The 23762-nt window shown below is 37.8% G+C and overlaps 1 protein-coding gene across 2 annotated transcripts in view; it reads left to right on the top strand.

The window, feature by feature from the left end:
• Nucleotides 1-13848, top strand: part of SYNPO2 (synaptopodin 2) — a 76817-nt gene extending 62969 nt beyond the window's left edge. Inside the window, exon 5 of one of the 2 annotated variants that reach the window (XM_004175594.6) lies at nt 9079-13848. In XM_004175594.6, the coding sequence (XP_004175642.6) occupies nt 9079-9645 (567 nt within the window). In that variant the 3' untranslated portion in view covers nt 9646-13848. Of the gene's footprint in view, nt 1-3081; nt 6544-9078 lie in introns of those variants that run through there. The other variant, XM_072928808.1, reaches the window with a different exon arrangement.
• Nucleotides 13849-23762: the final 9914 nt, after the last annotated feature.

The following is a 23762-nucleotide window of genomic DNA, read 5'->3' as shown; positions in this document are numbered from 1 at the left end:
ACTTTAAATCTTTTTACTCTGGTCTTTTACTATCTTTTACTTGTCATATTGGGGACTAAGGATTGAAATACTGCTACTGGGGAGAACTTTTAAGAGCCTGTGGTCTTGAAATGTACTGTATAATCCTGCAATGAATCTAGAGTGAATATTTGAGTAGTTTAGTATGGCTTTCATCAGCATCAGTGGTGCTAGGGCTAAAACAAGGTGCTGTTTCTCACAACTAAGGGAATCAAAATCCATCCCAAGTGTGAAGCTAAAGATTAAAGCATAACTCTGTGAATAAAGGTGGCAGAATCTGTTGGTATATTTGTTTAAACTATCATTCAGCTAGTTACAGACCAGATTATGGACCTTGTATATCACAGCAGGGTTTGTAGAACCATCTATCTCGATAAAGAAAACATTCCTAAGTATGAACAAAATCTCTGTAGTTTGGTCCTATGATGGCAACTCAAACTGCAATCAAAGATGAGAAGAATGCATTTGGTTGCACATGCAGAAAGCAGGCTGAATTCAAACTCTAATCAAACTAATAAAAAACCTTCCTATGAATTCTGGACCTCCAAAATTCTACTCTCCTCTTTAAATTTTAGATTGGGATACTGACTGAATTAGAAGTAAATGACCAAGGGATCCATCTCCCCTTTAAAATTCAGAAAAAATTATACGAAATTCAGAGGGAAAAAATTGGAAAACTCAATAAATATTTATACTGCATTTACCTGGAAATAGAAAGTAGCAATATTTTAGTCCTTTGGAGATCTCCCTTCTACCTGTTTTCCACTGTCAATATCTGTACTTTTCTTCTATTATTAAACTTGTCCCTTTCCTCTCTGCCTGTTTGTGGCTTTTTTTCTTTGGTTTGACTGCTATTTTTTTGTTTCACTTCCATGTACAGACTGACAATATATTTTTTGGGGAAATCTATTCCCTATGCTAGCCTGTAAACATGAAATCTCCTCCCTCCCCTTCTTCACCCTTTTGCTCCCTCCTTTCTTTCCCTCTTTCCAAGTTCAATCTGGAGTTGCACACATTATTTTAGGTGGACTTTAAGACACCAGTATGTACTTAGAATAAAGATCCCCTGCCAAAGGTAAGTAGTGCTGTGAAGAGACACAAATCCAATCAGCCTCATATTGCCTTCTATGATTCTGCTTAGTCTCCTCCTGTAAAGCACATCTGTAAATTATAATCATACTTCTGTACCTGTTTACCCCACCACCGAAAGAATATTTCCTTTCTCTAATGAGGAGATTTATAGCAGCTTTGTCCTTCCTCCACAAGTGTTGGTATTGATGCCTGTGGCTCCAAAACACAGGAGCTTAGAAAGTGCATCTATGCTGAAAAGCTGAATTTCAATCACATTTGCATTCAAATACAAGTATTTTATGTGGCCTAGAACAATGACGGAAGGATTTTTAATACACCAGTAAGAGTTAAAAACAAAAGCCTCCATGCCATTTAGTGCTCTTAACTCAGTTCGGATCTTTTGAAAATCTCATTCAAAGCCAAACTCTGAATTAAATTTCTTATACACACATGGGACTTGGATCCAACTTGGCTTCAAGGCTCTTTTTACTAATCAGGTAAGTCTTTAATTCTTATTACTATTTCAAAAGGCTGCTCTGCCTACCATAACAGGTTTATCCAAGATGTAATCTCATGTGAAGCAGCTATTTAGAGGAAAGCTGAGCTGCTCATTGTCATGGCTCCAGATGAAAAGCTAAAGTTAAATGTAGTTGAAATGTCAAGGAAATGAATTGTTTGTGTAGAGGAGCCATCTGAAATTTCACTTGGAAAGGGCAGTGAGCTTTTGGAAATGTTTTTTTGTAGAAGCTATTAGAATTATTTTATATAATATGGCAAGACTGGCAAGATGCAGTTGTGATCTTTGCTATGAAAGCATAGCCTCTATTTAAAAGTGAATTTTAAGCCATGTCCAATAAAAATACTTCCAGTATGTTCACATTAAAGGATGAATTTAAGTGTTTTATGACTATTTAAACACATTTAATTACAGCACAGACTGGAAGTACTAGTACTAATGCACTATTACTAGTGCATTAGTACTAGTACAAAACTAGTACTAATGCACCAGTTTTGACCTCACATTCTAGACACATTTCATAAAAACAGCTACCTCACTCAAGGGTTAATATACCTTCAATTTATGATTAAGTTATAAACATCCTTCTATATAACTGAATTGAAGTTTTGTTTTGGAGATGAGTGGCTTTCAGCCAAAAAGTTAAAATTTCTGCAGCAAAAATAAAAGACGAAATTTAGTTCTTCAACAAAAAACTGGTTAACTCCTCTTCCATTCTCTAGAGGAACCACTCTTACTATGTTCCTGCTTGTCAAAAAATAATATATTATGGAACAACCAGAAAGATATTTCAATGCATTTTTCTTGTAGGGACATTTATAATGTAAACATTACCACCTCTTACAAGTAAGCCTGATTGTTTTGCTTCCTGCTCTCCTAAGGAAGAAACAAAAAATAAGAGGCTGAGGTACCAGCAGACTCAAACAAACAAACAAACAAACAAAAAAAATAGGAAGTGTGGAGCTTGTGTGTTGGTTCAGATAGAAAAATAAGTGCTAAAGGGCAGAGCAGAAATTTTAAGAGAAAATACTACTGGGATTAGAGGGAGGCAAGCTGAGGGGACAAAACTCCATAAAAAAAGAGTGACTACACAGGGTAAAATACCTGTCAGAGGCTTTTGAAATACTGAAGGTAAAAGAACAACCAGCAAGAGGGGCTCATCCATTCTGCATATAGAGACAGCTGACTATTTCCAGACATTCCCTGGATTTTTTTTTTTTTTTTTTTGTTGAACTCTGATAAAAGATTACAAGCAGTTATAAAGAGAACTTCACACCAGATGATGTGATCTGGGAAGAACATTGCTTATCAAGTATCCAGGATGACAGCTCAACAAAGGACCAGCATGACCCTCACGTGCTGCTGCTCCAGCTGTTCTGGACTGGGGAATGCTCTGTACACTGTGAGGCAGGGGAACAGCAGGGAAATTACAACAACTAACACTATGCAAAATGTTTCTCCTCTCTTTTTTCCAGGATCCTTTTCCAGATTTGCTAGCTTTAAAATTCCAAACCCTTTGGTTCTAAAAAGTTTCCCTCTTCCACTCTTGCCTTTTTGCATCATGCAACTTTCTGTACCTGAAGTCAAACACCCAGGATTCCACTGATTGCTTTGGTGGTTTGGCATGGCAAGTGCAAATCTTAGTTACACAGCTTGGCATAATGGCATTCTATAATGGCTCTGCTCAGCTTGGAATGGAAACACTATATGAAGAAGAAACTTGACAAGATCTTCAAAACCCTGTGGATTCAGAAGCTCTGAATGAACTGACTGCTGGTAGAACTCTTGGGAAAATACGTAAGCCTGGTAATTTCATGGCAGTCTTGGTGCCCCCATCACAACTTCACAGTACCCATGACAACAACTGGTCTTGTTTTACAGTAGACATTACTTTTGCGTGCAATTACATAAAGAAGCAGTTGGAATCACTCAAGAGTTATGTTTGACAAGTGGTTTTCAGGCTGGTTGCTTACCAAAGGAAGCCCTTCATGTTTTCATCAAATGATTTAAAAAGCAGAAAAAATCCTGAAGCTCTATGTTGAAATGATCTCTACAGATGCACACTTGAACTCTTTCTTTACGAGCTAAGACAAACCATATGACAGTAATCCTGTGGGTTTAATATTTGCTTCCTTAAGTAAGGCAGGCAGACTTTTTCTTTGTGTGCTAATCAAGTCTCCAGTTATCCTCTACAGCATTTCAAGGAAAAATCTATTCCTCATTGTAATGATCTTGAAAAACTTTGTAATTGCAGTCCATGTGAAACCTGCACAAACATTTGTGTTAATATAATAACTGCACACTCCCTTAGGCTGAGAAATCTCAGCTGTGAAAAAAGCAACTTCCTGAACTTACAGATTAACTATCTGTATGAAGGCTTCCTTTGTGGGGAATTATTGTAAAACCAGAATTTTCAAACAAGAATCCTCATTCTTTTGTACATCTTTAATACAGAAATCTTAAACCAGAGACTCTCCTCATAACTCCAGGCAATTCAAAGATAAGATGCTATGAAAATAACTAGGTCATTTCTAAATAGGTGTCAAGACTGAACTGTTGAACAGATGGAGTGTTTCTCTTGATGTTTCCATCTAGATCTGAAACAGCAGATTGTAATGGTTCTAAGAAACATTCAACAAACAGAAGAAAAGGAGGAACATTGCAGAAGTAAAATACATTCCCAATCACAGGGGCACATTGGATTACAAAGCGTGACATGGAGCACAATATGTAGTTTCAGTGTGAGCTTTAACTGATAGAGAAGCAAAGAACTCAGCATATTTATATTATAAGCAAAAGTTTGCATACAGTAAAAACCTATGGACAAATATCTTAAGTTTTTAAAAAGATTTTTTTCCCCAAAAAAACCATAAATAGCTGCTAGTGATTTTTGGCTTTGATTTGTGAGAATGTTACTTCTCACAGCCTGTCTATGCAGGTTGTTGTCGGTACATGGCACTATACTGCAAACAAAAGCAAAATATCTGGCATCTGGGTACACTTGGTTTTCTTCCTAGAGTACTGAAGTGGTACTGATGCAAGCACCTGACACTGTGTATATAGAATTATGAGAAAAACAATATTAAACACTGCTGTTTGGATTGCAAAACAAGGCACTTGGAATTCTTGTTGCCTGTGTCAGCTTAATCCAACCTCCTTGGTTTGTGTGGCCAGAACATCTGCAATCATGTCATATCTGGTTCCTTTTGCTGTAGGACTCCAACCAGGGATTCCCATATGACAAACAGCTCTTTGCTGCTTTGTTTTGATATAATTCCATGCTCAGCACCATTCCTTACTCAATGCACACCCTTCAAAGGGCGCCCTTCATGCTGAATTATTTTCTTACAGACTTTTGCTCTTAGCACCCAAATAATTCAGAAGCCAGGGTTCATCTTTACACTACAAATGAGTAAAAAATGCACTGATTGAGCAGCACTGACAGCAGGGCACTCTGTGGTCCTGGTTTTCCAGTTTAAGGCACTTCAAGGTATCTTCAGAGCACAGCAGCACACGCAGCAGTTACTCTGTCAGTGTGATCCTTAACATCTTTCTGTGAGTGTTAATAGCTGGCAGACTCCAGGTGGAATTCCAGAAAGGGAAGACTCAGTGACCAGCTATTAATTCCAACCTGCAAAACCACCCTTTTTTTACAATATAGTCCTGTGTTAGAGAACACTAAATTCCTAAATGAATCCCTGAAATGGCACTGGTGGGGCAGAAATCCTGAAATTTAATCAAAATGCATCAGGTCTGCGCAATTTGAATCTGGTGCTTTCATTTTAGAGCTTTGGAACACCTGACCTTCCAACTTCACTAGCATTGCTTCAAGGTAGCTTTTTAAGAGCCAAAATAAACCCTGAAATCCAATCATGGAGCACACTGTACCAGGGAGTTTGAACCACCAGATACTAGTAGGAATGAATGAAACTCTCCTACCTCACAGGATATGGGGCTGGAACAGGCTGTGCTCCTGTTGAGCCTGCATAAAGCTCTCAGTATGAATGTTCACACACAGGGACATTTACACAGAAATATGGGACCCTTCAGACACAAAGATTTGTGTCAAACCAGTTCTAAAGCAGGCACGGGTACCACATCTCTAGGTAGAAAGGCCAGAAAAAAGGGCCAACTTTGTACTGGTAGCCGTGCAATAAAAAATCCAGAAGGTGGCAGCAAATGCTCTTCCTTACAAGAAATAAACAGTTTATTCCAAGGAAATCTAAGGTGCCTATGGCCAAAAGTTTCAGACATTTGCTTTCTACAGGCATAAATGTATTATATTTTGAGAACTGCATATGGATAAAGATTAAATGATAATGAAAAGCTGATTTTCTTTCATTTGACAGGTGCAAAGTGAGCTAATTAAATAATTGATGACAAGTTAGCTATAGTCTTGGTTTTTTAGCCACACAGGCATTTTGTAGTAGTGAAGGTCTAATTCTAATAATTTACTTTCTTCTTCTACCATTACTTGACAAGTAAAATTGACTTTACTTCCAAAAGCAAAATTTTTCACAAATTCTGTTACAAAGCTTACATGACTTGCCACAAAACTTATGTGAGGTGGCTGACAGTAACTTCTTCCTTAGTCTGTATTCAAATTATGAAAACAAGATTGTTCTCACTTGAAATAACACCACATTTAGAAACAATCTGAATTTAGAATAAATTCGATTCCAATTCTAAAATTCCCTATACATTTTCAGAATCAAGCCCTGACAAGACAACTTTAAGGAAGTCAGGATCAGGTCTGAACTGTGTGATTCTATTCTATTTCTGGTCTCAGTACAGCTGCTGACAGGATTTTAGTTGTTAGACAGGTGAGATTCCCTCCTTCCCCAGCCATTAGCCAAATTTCTTCATTCCCATTTTAGTCTACTGTAAAATATTTCAAGAGTTTCAAATAAAAATTATTGTCCCATTTTATTTCAAAACTTTTGGTAGTTGAATTGTAAAATAGCTGTAGCATTTACTGCAAAGCTGGCAGCATTTCAGAGAGAAATTATTTTTTCATGACATAAAGTTTAAATAATAAATTATTTGGGACAAAAAAAAGCTGTAATAATATTAACAGTATGTCTCCATTACATACTCAGTTCAGTTTAAAAAGCTGTAGTGCTCCTTTCATGTTAAGAAAAAAAAAAGAAAGAAGGAAAGAATTGAAAGGCATAAAAATTCAGTATTATTTATTTTGTCCTAGCATTTTCTCAGTGGTTTGGTCTCTAACTGGAGTGGCCATTACAAGCCCATAGAAGGCCAAAGGAGAAATGCATCCTTGGGCTTTGTATAAAGACAGAGTCACTTTTTGAGATAAACCAACTGTTTTATCTGCTTCCTCTTCCTTTGTCCCCTTTCTGTGTAAACAGCATCCAGGAACTATTGTTAACTCAGATTTTAATGTGCTTTGATATGGGACTAAGGACAAGGACCATAATGAAAAGACAAAAATAAAATCGCTTTAATGACTTAGACATGAAGGTCCAACTTTTTCAAGTGACTTCATTAGAGAGGAGTTGTGGAGAGTTTCACTGGACTATTCAGAGTACAATCCACTTTTGTCTCCTTGACTGGTAAAAAGGCAGTTGTGGCAAGTAAAAACACACCCACATCCACACCCACACCTGCTTTATGGTCACACCAAAAAGATACTTCCAAAACTTGATGAACTCTGGAGTTTTTCTCTGAACAGGACAGACTAAACAGTATGTTCATCTAAAGGTCTTGAAAAGCCAGATATTTTATCCAACACCTGTTTAAACAGTATCATTTACCTCTGCATCTCTGAAATCCTACAAAGTATACACAGAGCTTTGAACTGGAATTTCTGTTGAAAAAGGGAAACTTTTCTGTTCTAGAACCCTACTGAGATGAACTAACACAACTAGACTAACAATGTGAACCTCTTTGATCAACTTCTTCATCCCTCTCTCCAACCTCTTCTTCTTAATTGCTTTATCTGCCTCATTACCACCTAATTTCTTGTGGTTTGAGTTATCTGATTAATTTCTAACATATGGGGGTATGTGGGTGGGATTCATAATGTTGGGGAGTTTTCTCTCCGGAAATGCAAACTGGAAATAGCTGATCATAACTAAGAGGTGAAAGGATAGTCCTGTCATAACACATCGGTTGTGAAACTTGTCAAAACTCTCATGACATAACCTCTGAGTACAACTACACTTTTTAAAAGAGATTCAGGCTAAGTATGACCCAACTGGCTGAAAATTATGAAATCTGAAGTCTCTTCCTCAGTTTCTATCTCTCATACAGAAGGCTGATATTACATCATAACTTAAAACCTGAAGCAGTGGTCGTTCAAGTTTCTAAAGCGCAGCAAACTCCTGTGGCATAAGCACTTAAAATGTGACATTTCTATGTGAATTTTTGCTAGATCAGCTATACCTTGAATGATCACACACCTGGTTGGCTGTTCTCTAGTTTATGCTCACAGTGCTTCAAATTTGGGAAACTCATTAGAAAAAGTAACACAGGGTAATGTAGTTCAGAGTAAATTCTAGCAAAGTCTCTGGCAAAAAGAGCCAGGAATTTCACAGCAGATTTTAGAATTAAAAGCATTAAAGCCTGAGGACATGAATCAATGAGTGTGAATCAGTGAGTTTAGGAACCACATTTATAGAGACTGTAAGAACAAAGTAATTTGTGCGACACAGAGAGCCGGTCTGGCTTGGGGACAGGCTGTACCTGCTTCGTGCGCTGCCAAATGGCTGCTACAGCAGAACCTTCTCACAAACACAGTTTCTGTTTCAAAGTGCTGCATTACTAAGAAGATTAGGATTTGTCAAAAATGAATGGATTGCTCCTATAAGTGGGTCGGAATGTACTGAAATTCCGAGGGCATTGCCTTTTAAAGAAGCCAAAAGTAGCGTCATATAAGGGTATTAAGTGAATGATTGCATTAACGCCTTTAATTGCTTGTGTTCACTTTTGTGCCCCAAAAAGTGAAAACTAGGATAAGTCTAATAATTTTCAAGCAAGAAAAGCTTTTCTTAAAAGGAGGTTGCCAGAGATATGCTCTTGGACAGATGTCGTAGGCAGAGCCTGTTATCAAATAAATTAGGCTGTGCCTAATGTTAGAAAGAATCTTGTAAACACACACAGAACTGTCACAACATGACTCCCTTCTGCATTAAGAATGGTCTTTTCAGAGCAAGGCACACCAGGTAAGTAGTGGGAAAGCTGCACAGTTGCTAATGCCACTGTACTTTTTCAGTAAAAGCCTGTCTTTGGTCTGCTTACTTTCCTCAAAAATTCCTGTGTCTTTGTTCCTGTTTCTTTCTCTGCCTCCTGCCTTTCCAGTAAATTAAAGTTCTAAAAGATACCCATAGATATAAAAAGGGAGTGCCAGGATGTCACATGCCTTCAGTGTCTTTTATTCCAGTTTGGAAGTGAAGAAAAGGGGCTTCCTTTCTTGCTGGTTAATAACTGTATTTGGTATTTTGTCTTCCTAGGGAAGAAGCAGTGGCCGCTCATTATCGCTTCCTGGGAGACCTTCTTCATTCATCCCTCGAGCCATGTCTCCTACTTCTCCTCTTGTATTTCAGCCTGCCCCTGACTACTTCAGCAAGCCAGACACAGCAGCTGACAAGCCTGGCAAGAGACTGACTCCCTGGGAAGCAGCAGCCAGATCTCCCCTTGGCCTAGTGGATGAAGCTTTTGGCCCCCAAAGCATGCAGGAATCCGTTGCTGCTAACGTGGTATCGGCCGCTCGCAGGAAAGCGCTTCCTGAGCCACCAGATGAATGGAAATGTAAAGTTTCTTATGAGCCCCCAGCCCCAAGTGGTAGTGTAACCTTATTGGGAGGAAAGCAGTCGGGGGTTCTATCACCCCAAAAAAGCTCCCTGTCTGCCCCAGGTGCCCCCAACCAGGCTGGCCCTAAGCTGCAGTATCCCTACTGCACTCAGCGCTCCACAACAGATCCTGACATAATGTCCATGGATTCCAGGTCTGACTATTGCTTGTCAACAGCTGATTCAAACTACAATCCACAGCCAAGGGGATGGAGGCGTCCAACATGAGCAGCTGAAGGGTCTGGGGCATTTTCCCTTCCTCCAGCTCAGCAAGCCCTAAGATTTGAGTTGGAGAAGGAAAGTTTCTTGCTGGCCTGGTGATCTCTGAAGTAAAAAAATGAGGAGACAAAATTGAATGGAACATAGTTTTCACATGACTACAGCGCTAGCAGCCTCTAGAATAGACTCAGTTTTACACCTAAGATTGTTCTGTTTGTCAAAAGGCGAAAATATGCATTTCTTGGGGTGAGGGGGGAGATGAAAGTGGGGCAAACCATGTACTCGATGCAAAAATCTAGCAAGGATGTAGAAAGTGACAGCAAAATTGCTTGCAGTTAAGCTAATGTGAAAAAAAATTAAAATAAGGGCATTTTAAAACCAAGAAATATTTTACAGATCTTGTAGGTTTTCTGAGAATGTTGACATGAGTTCCAAGTTACTAAATATAGTCAGATTTGCAAAAGTTCTGATGAAAGTGGAAGACTTTGAAGCACTGGCTTATTTGCCATATGGTTTTTACTGCATTTCTATAATGAGCTAAGAAAGTAAATCCATGAATATTTTTACTGTGGCAACAGTTAAAATACATCTGTGGCAACGGTACATGAATCACCACAATATGTAGATACAGGAAATCATACACAGTCACTCATTTCAAGATAGATTTCAAGACAGTTCCAGTGAAGTTTTACATCTTGTAATTAATCTGAAAACACCAGGAAGAAAGGCATTGTTAATAGAGATCAATACCATGATACTTGAACAACAAAAGAGATAAGGAATGTATTTAAACTGGATTGCAAGTTATTTTTGTAATAAACTATCAAACAAGTCAGAGGCTGAACAGCCTTTATTTCTCTGTGAAATGCACTATTTGCTGAGCATTTACTGCTCCAGTGCTTGGTAATCCAACTGGCTGGGCAGTTATTAGTGTTTCTAAGGTAGCTCAGTGTTTAGAAAGCTTTTGAGTTGTATCCTCAGTTGGGAAGACATAGATAAGTTGTCCAGCAAGGATGGTTCCTGCTCTACATAGAAGTTGGCATGTGACAGAGGGTTCCTGATACGTGGTGCACGGTGCGAGTCTAGGAGCAAATATTTGGGTGGTTGGTTATACCTAAGTGATGTTGATGGATCTGAAGGGATGATGAATAATTTTTGCTGGCGAGACATACCTTGCATTTGCAGCTTATTTAAACAAAAGAAATATGTGGCTAAAAATGTATGTATTCTAAGCTTCCTGGGTAGTTTAGATATTGTTAAAGCATTAAATGAACACCCCCAGTTTTAAAAAGTGCTGTCAATCCTTATTCTGTGGGGAATTCTTGAAGGATCTGTCAAGCACAGTCAGCTGAAATTACTGCAGAAGCACTACTAACTCTCCTTAGTTTCATTAAGGCTGTCACTGTGAGTGAAGGGATTCGATTAGAAAAAACTAAAACATATACGCATCAAGAAAAGATACAAAATATTCCCATCAGCAAAGAATTTTCACTTATAGCAATTATAAAATGTAATTGGTATGAAGGCGAAAGGAAAATTAAATCCAAGTTCAGCTGAGCTGGAACTTTCCCTAAAAGCAAATAATTACAGGAGAAACTATAGCCTTAATGAGTTTAAGTTGGCAAAAATTCTGTCGTCAAACAGAAGTCTCCCTAATATTCAACTGATCCTTCTGACCAATCAGGAAAGGAAGATATGAGACTGGTAAACCTTTAGAATAGGATCATATTGCTATAGCACTTTACAAATTTATTTCAGAATATGAATTTACAAAAAAAAAAAAAAGTGATTTAGAAAAATTACATGAACAAGGCTGCCATGATATGCCTGAAAATGAGTTTTGCACCTCAGAGTTATATATGCACATGATCAGAGTAAATTTTCCTGCCACACAGGCAAAAATAGATATCTCTCCGTAGTCGCTTTATGTCTCCTTTTATTGCAATTGGGAATATTCCACCAGTGGGACTGTGGAAGTCCACTTAGCCTTGAGGGGGCTTATCCTCATATCTAGCACTATTGCCCTAGAAATACATGCCAAATCTTCACTTAATTTCAGTTAAATTATAAATCAAATTGAAATCCAGTGAAATTTATAGTTCAAGGTCATCAAGGCTTTAACTATTCAATAAATACCAATGCATATACATTTTACAGAAGGCCTACATTCTTAAAAGTGCATGCCTCTTACATATTTTGCTGACCTGTGGTCCATATTTAGATAGCAAAACAAGTTCCTGTTTCCAGGTCAAGTTCAGGTTTCTAACTGTTTCTTTTACATCATTAAAAAGAAAACTAGATTAATGAGTTTGGATTAAGGCATATTTTTACCCAACACCATTATTTTAATTCTAAGAATTGAACACCTAACTTTTACATTCCCATTGAATGTAGTGGTGTGAATTCTGAGATCATTTATCTACCAGAAGCTTGATTTTAAGGTACATGCAATTAAAAATTGCCAAAAGCGTTTTTAAATTTTGATATTGCAAAAAAAGTTATGATACCAAGTGATCTTGGAAAGGCTTTAATGTTGTGATCACATGGCATTACAGGAAAACATTCTCTAGGGTGAAGCCCTATTTCCCCACCCCAAATAGGCAACAAACTTGGAAGTGAAGAGTTTCAGACAGGAACACTGACTTTCTGTCAACATCCCTAGAACAAAAATTGTGCAGCCTTTCATCCTAAACAGAAGTAGGAATTAATCTCTCAGTACTTCTACGAACATGAGAATTTCTGATGCTGAATTTCATGTGGCTTTGTATTGTATTATAGATTAATTTGGGTGTTTAAAATTACCTTCTCCAGATGTTTTTTTTTTTTTTCCTCCCTCTGAGGATTTCCTAGCTCTCTTTCCCATGTGGATTCTCCCATATCTAATATGGAAGGACTTCCCAGTGCAGCATGTCCCTCAATAGCAACACTGGTAAGTGGATCTGGCCTCCCCGACGCCATCTATTTTTACAAAGTCTGTGGGCAATGGATTGTCTCTGAAATCTGTTCCTCCGCTGCAGAGAAATGGAACTAATAAACATTTTTAAAGTTATTAATGGGAGGGCAGACATGAGGGCAGGCATGCAGACAGATCACATAGCCTTGTTTGGAAGGAAATCAGGCTAAATCCAGATTGAGATCATGTAGTGATTTCTAAGAAAGCAGCAGGCCCAGGCCAGTAAATGAAATATTAATGCATCAGAACTTTAAAAGGAACCCACAGCATTTTCCACTTTCTGTCCTTCACCCCATTCCTCCACTAGCAAAGCATCTTTCTATCAAATAGTTGTGACTGTTGTGTGTGAGTTCTGAATATATTAACGCAAGTAATTAATACATTTGCTTTTGAATGCACAGATCTGTTCAGTAAATGTGAGGAAAAACTTCTCTTGATATTTTAAATCGTTGGCTTTGTGCTCACCCTCAGAGGTGTCTCTGTTAACATGCAGAGCATTTGAATACACAATATAACTGAAAATTTAGTTTCTTTAGTTATGTTAGATGATGATGTTCACAACTCTTGTTCATAGTTTGTTTTCATTTTGGTGTGCTTTAACACAACCAAATATCTATTCACACTGCATTTCTGCCTAGTACCAAGAGACTGTGTTATCTTTATAAAAGACTTTTCACTTCTAAAGACTTTTGCTTATTGCAAAGGACACTTTATTTGACAGTGCATGCCAGCGATGTAAATTGTATCACATAATAAAGTGATTTGACCAATCAGATGAGAAACACAATTTTGTTTTCTCAAAATTCTTGTCTGTTTGTTTAAATAATCTGAACCCAAGTAAAGCCTAATCTCTTTTTTTCTGCACCATTTTTAGACTCACTGACTTTGCCTGTCAGTGACCTCGGGCTGGTATGAGCTTCTAGAAGCTTAAATCAGCATCAGGTCAAAAGGCAACTTATCAAATTTAGTGGAATTTCACTTCCATACTGACTAAGCAGAGGAAGGAAACACAGTGAAGCACAATCTACCCAGGTTAAATAATACAAACAGAACAGTTTTAAATGTTTGGACATTTTCATCCCAACCACAAAAATCTGCAACTAAAATCTACTTACTGTACTTACTTGTCTACTTTACTTGCACCTAATTCTCTGTTTAGTTTCTTGTTCATTGCTGTATTCTCATTGTTTATTCTCAACTGAAACATACTGTTCAAAAATGAAATAAATATTGTGAATAAATTGTGAACCTAGTCTGTACACTATGCAGGCTATTTGGATGAATAGTTATTCAGAAAATAAGGCCAGCATACACAATCTAGCTGTGGAAAGTCAGATCAGATTTTCACTATAGACATGAAATGAATCCCAAAGCAGTTTTTGCATTTGTACAGCAAGCAGGATTTTGTCCGCAGTACAAGAAAAATGATTAATGCATGTAAAACTCAGGGAACTGAAAAAGCTCCACAATAGCATTTTAAGAGCTTTGCTCTACAAAGGATTTATAAGGTTATAAGATAACCCAGTACTATTCCTTTCCACATCTACATTTCCATTCTTCTTTGGTAAGTTCTTAAATACATCATAAAGAAAGGAAGCATAAGCCAAATCCACAGTTTAACATAACTCCCTTGACTTCCGTAATTGGCAACAGATTAAAAATCTCCCTGCCATGGGAACAGTCATAGGTTTTGTAGGATGTTGCACTCTGCAGAGAATGTACCCTGGGTTTCTTGGAATGCCCTCGATTTTCTGGTGCATTCATCAACGCTTAAGAGCATTTAAAATGACTCCAGTGTGGCAGACTGCTCCCTTTCTGAATGTGAGGCTAGTGGAATGAGGAATTTAAAGTCCAGAAAGGCAGACATTTCCAGGCCAGTGTCTGGTTTTCCTCAAACTGAGCATTTGTGCTTTGAAATTGTTCCCTGGATATATTATTGGACCTTAAAAAGAAGCCTTGTGTTGCTGCTGAGTCAGAAACAGCACTCAAGATGCTGGAAAATGTCTGGTGTTTTTTCACACATTTTTAGTCCTAAAAAAGGACTCAAGTATTTCACACTCAAAACAAAATAACCTTGGGAGCATTTGTGTGCATGCACATGAAGTTGTGAGGTTTTTGTTGAGAAAGAAAGGTAATGATCAATTAACAGATGCTAATGGAGAATTAGGAGAACATATTGTGCTGCATTACAGTTCAAACAGCTGGAAGGTTACAATAGACTGATACACGTATAAAAAAGAAGGTGTTGATAAACCTCCAGATCTAATTTTATCTTCAAAGTAAATCAAAACCCCAGAGTAATTTTGTCTAAATACTGCAGAGGTTCGTGACTAATTTTTTCCCTATGAATAAGGAAACCAAAGGAAAGTTATGCTAATTGCTGAACAAACAATGTTGTATGTTGTAAATAATTTAAACCAGGCTGTAGACAAGCAGAATTTGCCCAAGGGAAAAATGGAAAATAAGAAGATTTACAGAATTCTAAATCAGAATAATAGATATATTGGTATAATTTCCCAGTATGAATAACCTCACAGAACTGTGGCAGCTATAAAACAAATGCCCCTCTTTATGTTATTAACAATTCATAAGCCATTTTCATTTTAATTAGTCACTTCCTAACATCAATGGATGCAGTAGAGTTTAGCCTCAGAAAGTCAGTAATTTTTGAAAAAAAGAATCAATATAAATTCATCATAGTCTTAACTCTGTGGTATTTCTAATGTTTTGGGGATTTTTTCTAACAGAAAAGCTTATAAGCATAAACACAGCAGTTTTGATCAGGTGCACATCAACTACTCTGATTTTCAGATCTAAGACAGCTTATATTTAAATGCAAATATTTTGCCTATAAAATGGTTTGTATACAAACATAGGACTTGAAGCTCCCTAGTGAATTACTTGTATGCAAAATACAATATTTTAAAGAAGATTGTCAATACTGGTAACTTTTATAGTTTCCAAGAAATTCCCCACCACAGATCCACATAATTTCATGATTTTGTAAAAGTTCAAGATTATTTTCTCCACTTTTCTGTGGAGTTCATTCTTTACTTCCTTTGGTAGTTTAAAACCCCAAAAGATTTTCCATGTGGCAGTAAAATAAAAAGATTAGTGTTGAAATTAATAAATCTTCCTACTGAGTTAGTATGCCCTGAAAAAACTGAGTTTCAAAGAAACACCAAGAGCAAAACAGGGCAACAAAATTCCTTGGACCATGTGGAACAAAATCCTGTTACCAGATAAGTCAGTGGGACCTTGACTAATTTACCACTTATGCCAGCAGGGCAAGGACTTCACCTCACACAGAAATGTGCAGCACCACAAAACACAACAAATTTACAAGCACTGAACTGGTGTCAGCAGCTCTGTAGATTTTTATAGCCTGTAGAATTAAAAAAATGTGATTGACAAAACACTGTGGCATTAATCAGATTTTTTAATAGTATCTACTGTTAGGAATTTTGCTCACTCATGTACAGAATTATGGAGAGTTATCTCAGATGGAACTCTACTGAGGCTTAAGTTGCTGTCTTGGCCTCCCATATAACCAGTGTGGAGGGGCATTCTTAAAAAGAAATTAACTCCACCCTCAAATAAATGCCTAAAATAGGTGGACTGGATCCCAGGAACCCAGGCATGGCCTTACACTACTCCAAACTCACCTAGGCTTGCAGAGGTCTGTTTGGATAATTCTGTACTTGAGAAATGGATAATCAACAGACCAGAAAAACCACCCAAAGACAGTGAAGGGATTATTGTTGTTATTTTGGGAGCCATAAAGTTATGGAAGTTTAGGCAGATGCTTTTTCAAAATCAACTTGAAGGTTTCTCAAAGGAACAGATCACCACTCATCTCTTCCTACATTTTAATAAGCTGCTATTTACTCTGCAGAATTAGATACAGATCACTGTGATCACTGTGTTTTGGGTGTTTATTACTGGAGTTAGATGTGGCTCCTCTGCATGTAACCTCAAATGAACAGCAGTATGAATAAAGGTTTGGAGAGTAACAATACAAACAGATAGCATTCAGGCAGTAGCAACAGTAGCTTTATTTTTTCTTGTGACCTTTATAATAATTTCTACTGCTCTGAATGCTCTGCCATAAACTGTGTACAGGAGGGCATAGAACACAAAAGTAGTTAGGACTAAGTTTACAGCTACAATGAGGATTAAGGGCACTTCCAAGAAACATTGTAAATTTTTTTGCTCTCCATAATAATTTGATTGTTTGTACCTTTCATATTTTTACTTCCCTGTTTTAAATTCTTGCCATTATTCACCATTTCCCTTTCAGATACTACAGTGTGTACAAAATGCATTATACTTTTTGACAAAGCATATAAACCTCCTGAAAAAGCATAGCTAAACTAAATAGAGGAAATACATTGTATTGAACACTCACCAACGTATACGCAGAAAGCTCATAGGCCACAGAAGATGTGAGGTAGGCAGAGAGCAGGAGGGAAAAAAATAAAATCATGTTTTACCAGAAAAGCAGAAAAAGTCTATTGTATCAGACTTTAGGACATCGTAGGTTTTCAAATTTCTATTTACCTTTGCATTTTAGGGGCTGGTGCAATCTTTGGAACAAGGATGGTCAGTTTGTCACTAAACACTTCAAGCGTACTTACACAATATTATCAGGTTTATTGCTCTAAAGTTTTGCAAGCCCAGAAGACAAGCAGTTGGACTAAGCCTAGTGCTGTCCAACAGAGGGCAATGGTACACAATCCATACAATCCATACGATTTGCTCTCCCTGACAAAGCCTCTGTTTCAACAGAGAAGCTGTAGCACAGTTAGAAATCTGTGGGGACACCAGACACCAAGCAGCGTCATTATCGGCACGTCCACTGGAACTCAAATGCCATAAAACTTTAAAGTTTGAGCTGAATCAGATGATAGAGGAGGTATTGCTTAATGAGTCCCACATAGACTGTAGTTAATTGCTCCTGACCTCAGCAGCACAGGATGGACACTTGTCATTATCTCATTTTACCTACGGCAGAGAACATGGAATGGAAAGAACACGTGCACTGCCCAAGGCTGCTGGGACAATGGCAGTGCTGCACTTGGATGGGGACATTCCTGGCTCTTACCTTCACCTATAATCCACTGGCTATTTATAGCAGTCATGCATACTTCACAACCAGCACTATTACATTCTTACAGCTCAGAAAAGGAAGAGGAGGGAAGCTCCACGTCCTTTAAAGAAACAATCTGGTAATTCAAGAGACAGATCAAGTTACGGCCCAGACTGCCAGACAAAATTCACCAAAACCCATAACAGAGAATGTAAGGTTTTGGAGTTGTTTACTCATAGTAACCACAGCTGAGTGAACTTCAAAGGGCAGTAGAATGATTAGTTTAAAAGATCAGAATTAAAGGGGGAAGTCCATATTTGCTTACCATAATGGAAGCCCCTGTCTTCTCCCACGTCACCATGCTAAGTGTCCCCTAAAGTCTGTAACAAAGCAAACAAAACCCATCCAAAGGAAATAAATCTTAAGTTTCTGTTAAATCATGAGCCTCCCCATGAGCCATTGCCAAATCACCACTGGCAATGTCCTCAGTCTGACATCTGTTACTAAGGAGCACATATTGTTTCTGTATCTCCCAACAGTAATGTAAAACATACACTCAGCTGCTACCAAGGGGGTCAGCCCTGCCACTAAAGGGAAAAGAATGGCACAGCCATACTCAAAGGCACCAAATGAAAGCATATTTATATCAGGAGTCACTTCCATTAACCTGGGGAAAAGGTGACACACACGAAAAATTATGAAAGATGGTGCAAGAGTTTCTCTAGTGCCTCCTTGAAAACTGCATAAATAAGAAACTATGATTAATTTTAAAATGAGCAAGCAAAACTTGACCAACTTGCCACTTCTTTCTCAACAAACTGGAGTTAACAATTAACTTCTCCTTCTTAGCAGGTGGCATAACAATAAATGTAGATAAAATCAGTTTGCAGACAAAGTATTTTGACGAACAAAAAGCTTAAAGAAACAAAATCTGTGCTAATGGATTGTCAATATTAACTCCTGGAAACAGGAACCTCCTGGAAAAGGGAGAGACAGACAGTACATAAGCAGAAAGCAACACAAGGACCGCTAAAGAATCTTCTTTGAATGCACAGTGGCAAGGTACAGTCTTAAGGTCATGAACAAATGCATAGTCAGTTCATGTGATTACGTGTCCACCAGCTCCAGTGATTTCCATGCACGACACTGAGACATAGTCTCTGGGGGAAAGAGAAGGAAGCTGGCATAATTAAAATGCATTATGTGCACAGTGAAAAGTCACGCAGACTATGGTGTTTCCAGCTTCCTTGCCATGCAGGACCAAGTTGTCATCCACTTAAATGACAGTACTAAATAGCTGTTTAATTTAATTTAAGTTCTAACAGTATATACAATTCAGGGGGAAAAGCAAAAACATTGGATCTGTCATCCTTAGTCACCTATCCATGTCTCTTCTTTCTTATTACACCAGAGCATGGCTATTTGTTCTAAATCAAATGCCACAGCACAAAGAGAAATACTTCCCTAGGCAAAAACCTTCAGTCTTGGTATTTAAGGGTGTACATGATATATTATACATATCTTTTTTTCCTAGTGCAATAACACCAGAAGAATAACTCCTGTCAGAGCCTGGATGAAAAAGAGTCCACATTTCTGGGAGGTTTTACTCTTCAAAAAGCCTTAATTCCTGCACCAATGACTTTTACCCTTGCATTGGATTTTTTGAGGGGGATGGAACTATAAACACAAATCCAGACCTTTGCCAACAATAGTTTCTTGTTTCTTTTAGTTCTGTTCACTGTTCTAAATGAAAGGAATTTGGAAAAGCAATTAAGCTGCAAATGTTGGCAGCTTCTGTTTGATTTGACAGATAAGCCTTATCTGAATTAAGGAGTATAAAGGTGTTGGTACAGCGAGTGTTGCTCCACTGGGCACAATGCCCACATTTAGGGCAGCTCAAGTAATGGAGAAATTACTCAGGAGAGTAAAACACACATGGACAATCCCACAATGCATTCCCATACAGTGTGAGGAGTTTTAATTCTCATCTGTAGAATATCAAGAGTAAGAATGGAAAATATCTATGGCATGGCTGGACTCTTGTAAAGTGGAAAATATGAGATGGTAGGAGTTTTGTTTTCTGCAAATCATCTGGCAAGCCCATTAGTCATGGAATGCCTCTAAACACAGTGAATCTGTGAAGAAAGAAAAAGGAGCAACAACATTAAGAGAAAACACAGCACATTTCAGGAGTGAAATAGTCCTTCTCCCATTTAAAAATAATTCTTCTTGCAAAGATGGATCAAAATTTGTGCTTTGATTCTTCATATTTAAGATATTTTGATTCTTCATATTTTCTCCTATCTGGAGAATAAAAAATTGTGAGTTCACCATTATTTGGATGCAGCAAATTACTTCTTATTTTAAAAAATTAAAGGGGCAGCCTGATGATGGTGTAACCCAGCAAGTATTACTTCCAACACCATTGCTTACTCTTGGTAAAGAATAGTATACAACCTATTGTACATTGATAGCATATTCCAAATATCCTGTAAAATACATCCTGTCTGTGTCAACCTGCTCACTGATCTTTTCTGCATGACTCCAATAACAGCTAAAGGAAAAAAAAGGAAAAATGCCAAGAATTAATCACAAATGCAGATATCCCTAAAACACATGCACAGTAGTACACTAGATGTGCCCCACACAATGAAAACTACTGCAATATTTAGCACTTAAAAGGGTCAAATTGATAGGTATATTTGGGAGTATAATGCAATTGTGACATGTGAAGTTTTAAAATTTATACTTGCCTAAGTTAATGATACTGTATTCAGTTTCACTGACTAGCAGAGTCTTTTAAATGGGTTTGGAAATAGTGTTCAAATTTTTTGAAAGGTAAGGTCATGACAAGTCTTGATGATACAGAACAAGGAAATGTTACTTCTAATTCACCACTTTTGTGCTAACTTATAAAAATAACATCTGCTGAACTACAGGCTTTCTACTTTCAGCCATGAAGTATTCCAATTAACTTCAAAGTTAATGGGATCACCAGAAAATATCCATACGCTGGAAATGCCACAAAGCAGAACAGCAACATCATCCCAGCCACTTAGGGAAAATTCACTAAAGATGGTTGCTAACAATTTGCATTGCTGAGTGCAGAAATTAGTTCCCTACATATGAGACAGAGGAAAAAATGTTCCAAAATCAAATTGATAGTCTGTGTTGTTTCAATGGCGACAATGGTGTTGATTTTTTTTCCAAGTTGGATTTTTTCCATAAGGAGACCACTTTGGTGGTGGGCATATTTTTCCTCAGAAAAATTAATAATGACAAGAGAGAAACTCCAAACCTTCTTTGATAATGAAAACACCAAACAGAAAACAAGTTCAGCTAGACTATAATCTTAGAAGTGATGTCTACATCTCATTTCTGATTACTGGGGAAAAACCACAGCAGCAATATACCCTACATCTTCTCTGCTCATACTGAGTCTGCCTGTGAAAAACACCTAGAGAAGAACCTTCACAAATGCCAGAGGCAGACTTAGAGTTTTAGGACTATCCTCTTACTAATAAATAATCATTCTGTGACTTTATTAAACAAATAATATCTGAAAGCTTCTAAAACACATCCAGGTTGCCTCATAAGGCTGGTTGTCAACTGACACCCAATGCCTACAAGGTCAGCAAATATTACAGGGTTGCAAGGGGAATATTCCTTGCTTAGGTCACATGATTGTCAGCTGAAGATGACCAGAGTTTATTTGGATGACTTCTTTATTTCTGCTACCTTTACTATGTAAGGACTTAATTTCTCAGCCAAAATTGAACAGGTCAGCAGAAAACCCTAAATTCTAAGTACTCAATTGTCTGAATGAAACTGATTCATTTTGCATTTATATTTCTGTCTTTTTTGTATTGTATATTCATTTTCCAAAATATAGCATTGTGCTCTTCCAGAAAACCAAAGAAAATTTCTCTCTCTTCAAAGGCCAAATAAGGAACTGATTTTCCTTGTATAACTAATACAGAATTAACATCTTACACATACTGTAAAAGAAAATTCAGTCTGTCCTAAGGGTGAATTTTCCTCAGACCTCTTCACTGAAGAAAACTCTCATCCCAAGAGAGGATCTGTTCCTTGAGAATCATCTACATCTACAGCCTTTAACTTACTCTCTAAGGCTTCACATGTCCTGAATAGAGAGAAACACACAGTTACTGAAAAATGTTGGTCCAGGTTTGTGGTTTAGTAACCAGCAATCTCTGCTTCAAAGTCTTTTTGCCCAGTATCACATTGTGAAGTCTAAAAATAGCCTAGCCTCTATATTTACACTGTTGGATAAGCTAAGTCCCTAAATTCATGTTCCTAATAAGTCCCTAATTTACATGTAAAGCATGTAAATAAAAATTACTTTGCAGAAGCCCTGAGATCTGAAAACAGTAAATGCCTAAATGCCCATCATGTCTTAAAATCAGCCCCCTGCTCTGTAGCCTGAAAATGGTGCTGCATATGCAATTTTGGACACCTAGATTTAAATGCTTTCTAAAAACTGCCTCAATAAAGCTGGTGACAGTCTAAATCAGGAATTTAGAGGCCTGCTGGTTTCTCCCAGTAGTATAGGTACTTTCTAGCTTTGCCAGCCCAAATGTTTTCAGATGCAGGAAGAACAAAAGAGGCAGCGGGTTCAACGTTACCCTCAGGACTCAGCTGCAGGTCCCCCCGCACTGAGCACACGCAGTTTCCACTGACGTTCAGCCGAGCTCTGATGTGCTAAAGGGGAAATCTTATTTGGCAAGTGACACTACCACACAGCATTGCAATCCACTGAGTGCAGAGACAAATCCTGCTTTCATCCTTCTGCAGCAGCAAAGCCACATTAGCTGACACTCCCTTCCCTGAACCAGTCGTGGACATATCCTTGTTTTGATTTAAGTATGTTCCTGTGCAGGAAGGGCAGAGGACGGTGATTTATTTTCACAGAAAAATATGAGCAGCTATAATGATTAATGGGAACATAATTTTTCATAACACTGGGATACTAAAAAGAGAAAGAAATGTGGGACAAGTTATGTAATGTGTACTTACTGAAATATGCTTCATGTCTCTGAAAGGAGACATGATTTGCCATCTCTGGAATGAACACCAGCTTTGCCACAGAAGGAAACTTCAGCTGCTTTAAATCACAAATCGATTCCCCCCAATTTATTCTAATTTATGGTGAAATGTCCATCAAAAGCTACTACACCCAACATGAGAATATCCGCTGCATGACATATTCCCATTTCCAAAACAACAGTATCATCCCTGTGACACGTGGCCTAAAACTCAGTGACACCAATGAGTATAAGAGCTGCCTTGCCCCAGACCTCTGAAGATAAAGCAAGGTTAACACAGCTGCCCTGTGTCAGGACTGAAGGTTCCTGCAGACTGTGAGACATTAGTCTGAATCACTTACAAATAGCAACTGTACCCAGAGGAACAAGTGTCTTGGAAAGAAATCACTGTTACCTAGGATGACACTTCTCTTGGAACTGTGCTGAAGTTTCCAGGACAGACTCACTTTAGTTCTAGGGATTAGAAGCCATGTTCACAAAATTTGTCCTCAGGGCAGCACAGGAGTATCACATCATTTCTCTATTTTTCTTATGAAACAGGATTAGGCACTTGTGAACATGTCTGCATCAAGAAATAGGATTTTTAGCTGTCGTCTATGGGGCACTGGGGCCAGCATTCAAACTTGTATTTTGGCCTACACAGTGACAGAAGAAAATAATGCAAAATTATCCATGTCCCTTATACTGCAGGCTGCCACTCTTCAAAGAGAGGTGTTTCTTCATCCATTCTCCATCATGAAAGCATGGACAGAGGCTTCCAGGCTGTGCATGCAGTGAGGGGCTGTGGGTGCTACTTTCCTCAACAGAAAACAGAAAAATGCTTTTCACCTAATGGTTATAATAATAAAGTGGATGCCGATACAGTCTAGGGCCTTGAAAAATAAGTAATCAGAAATTATATTAGATTGTATTCTTCATTTAGAAAAAAGAATCTGCCTGGAACACAAATAAACCAAAAGAAAAAAAAATGTACTTCAGAAGATGTGATCTCTGGATACAATTACTCTTTATATAAAGT

This window comes from Taeniopygia guttata, chromosome 4 (assembly GCF_048771995.1).
Source record: "Taeniopygia guttata chromosome 4, bTaeGut7.mat, whole genome shotgun sequence".
Lineage (NCBI taxonomy): Eukaryota > Metazoa > Chordata > Aves > Passeriformes > Estrildidae > Taeniopygia > Taeniopygia guttata.
This window is presented reverse-complemented; position numbering and strand designations above follow the sequence as displayed.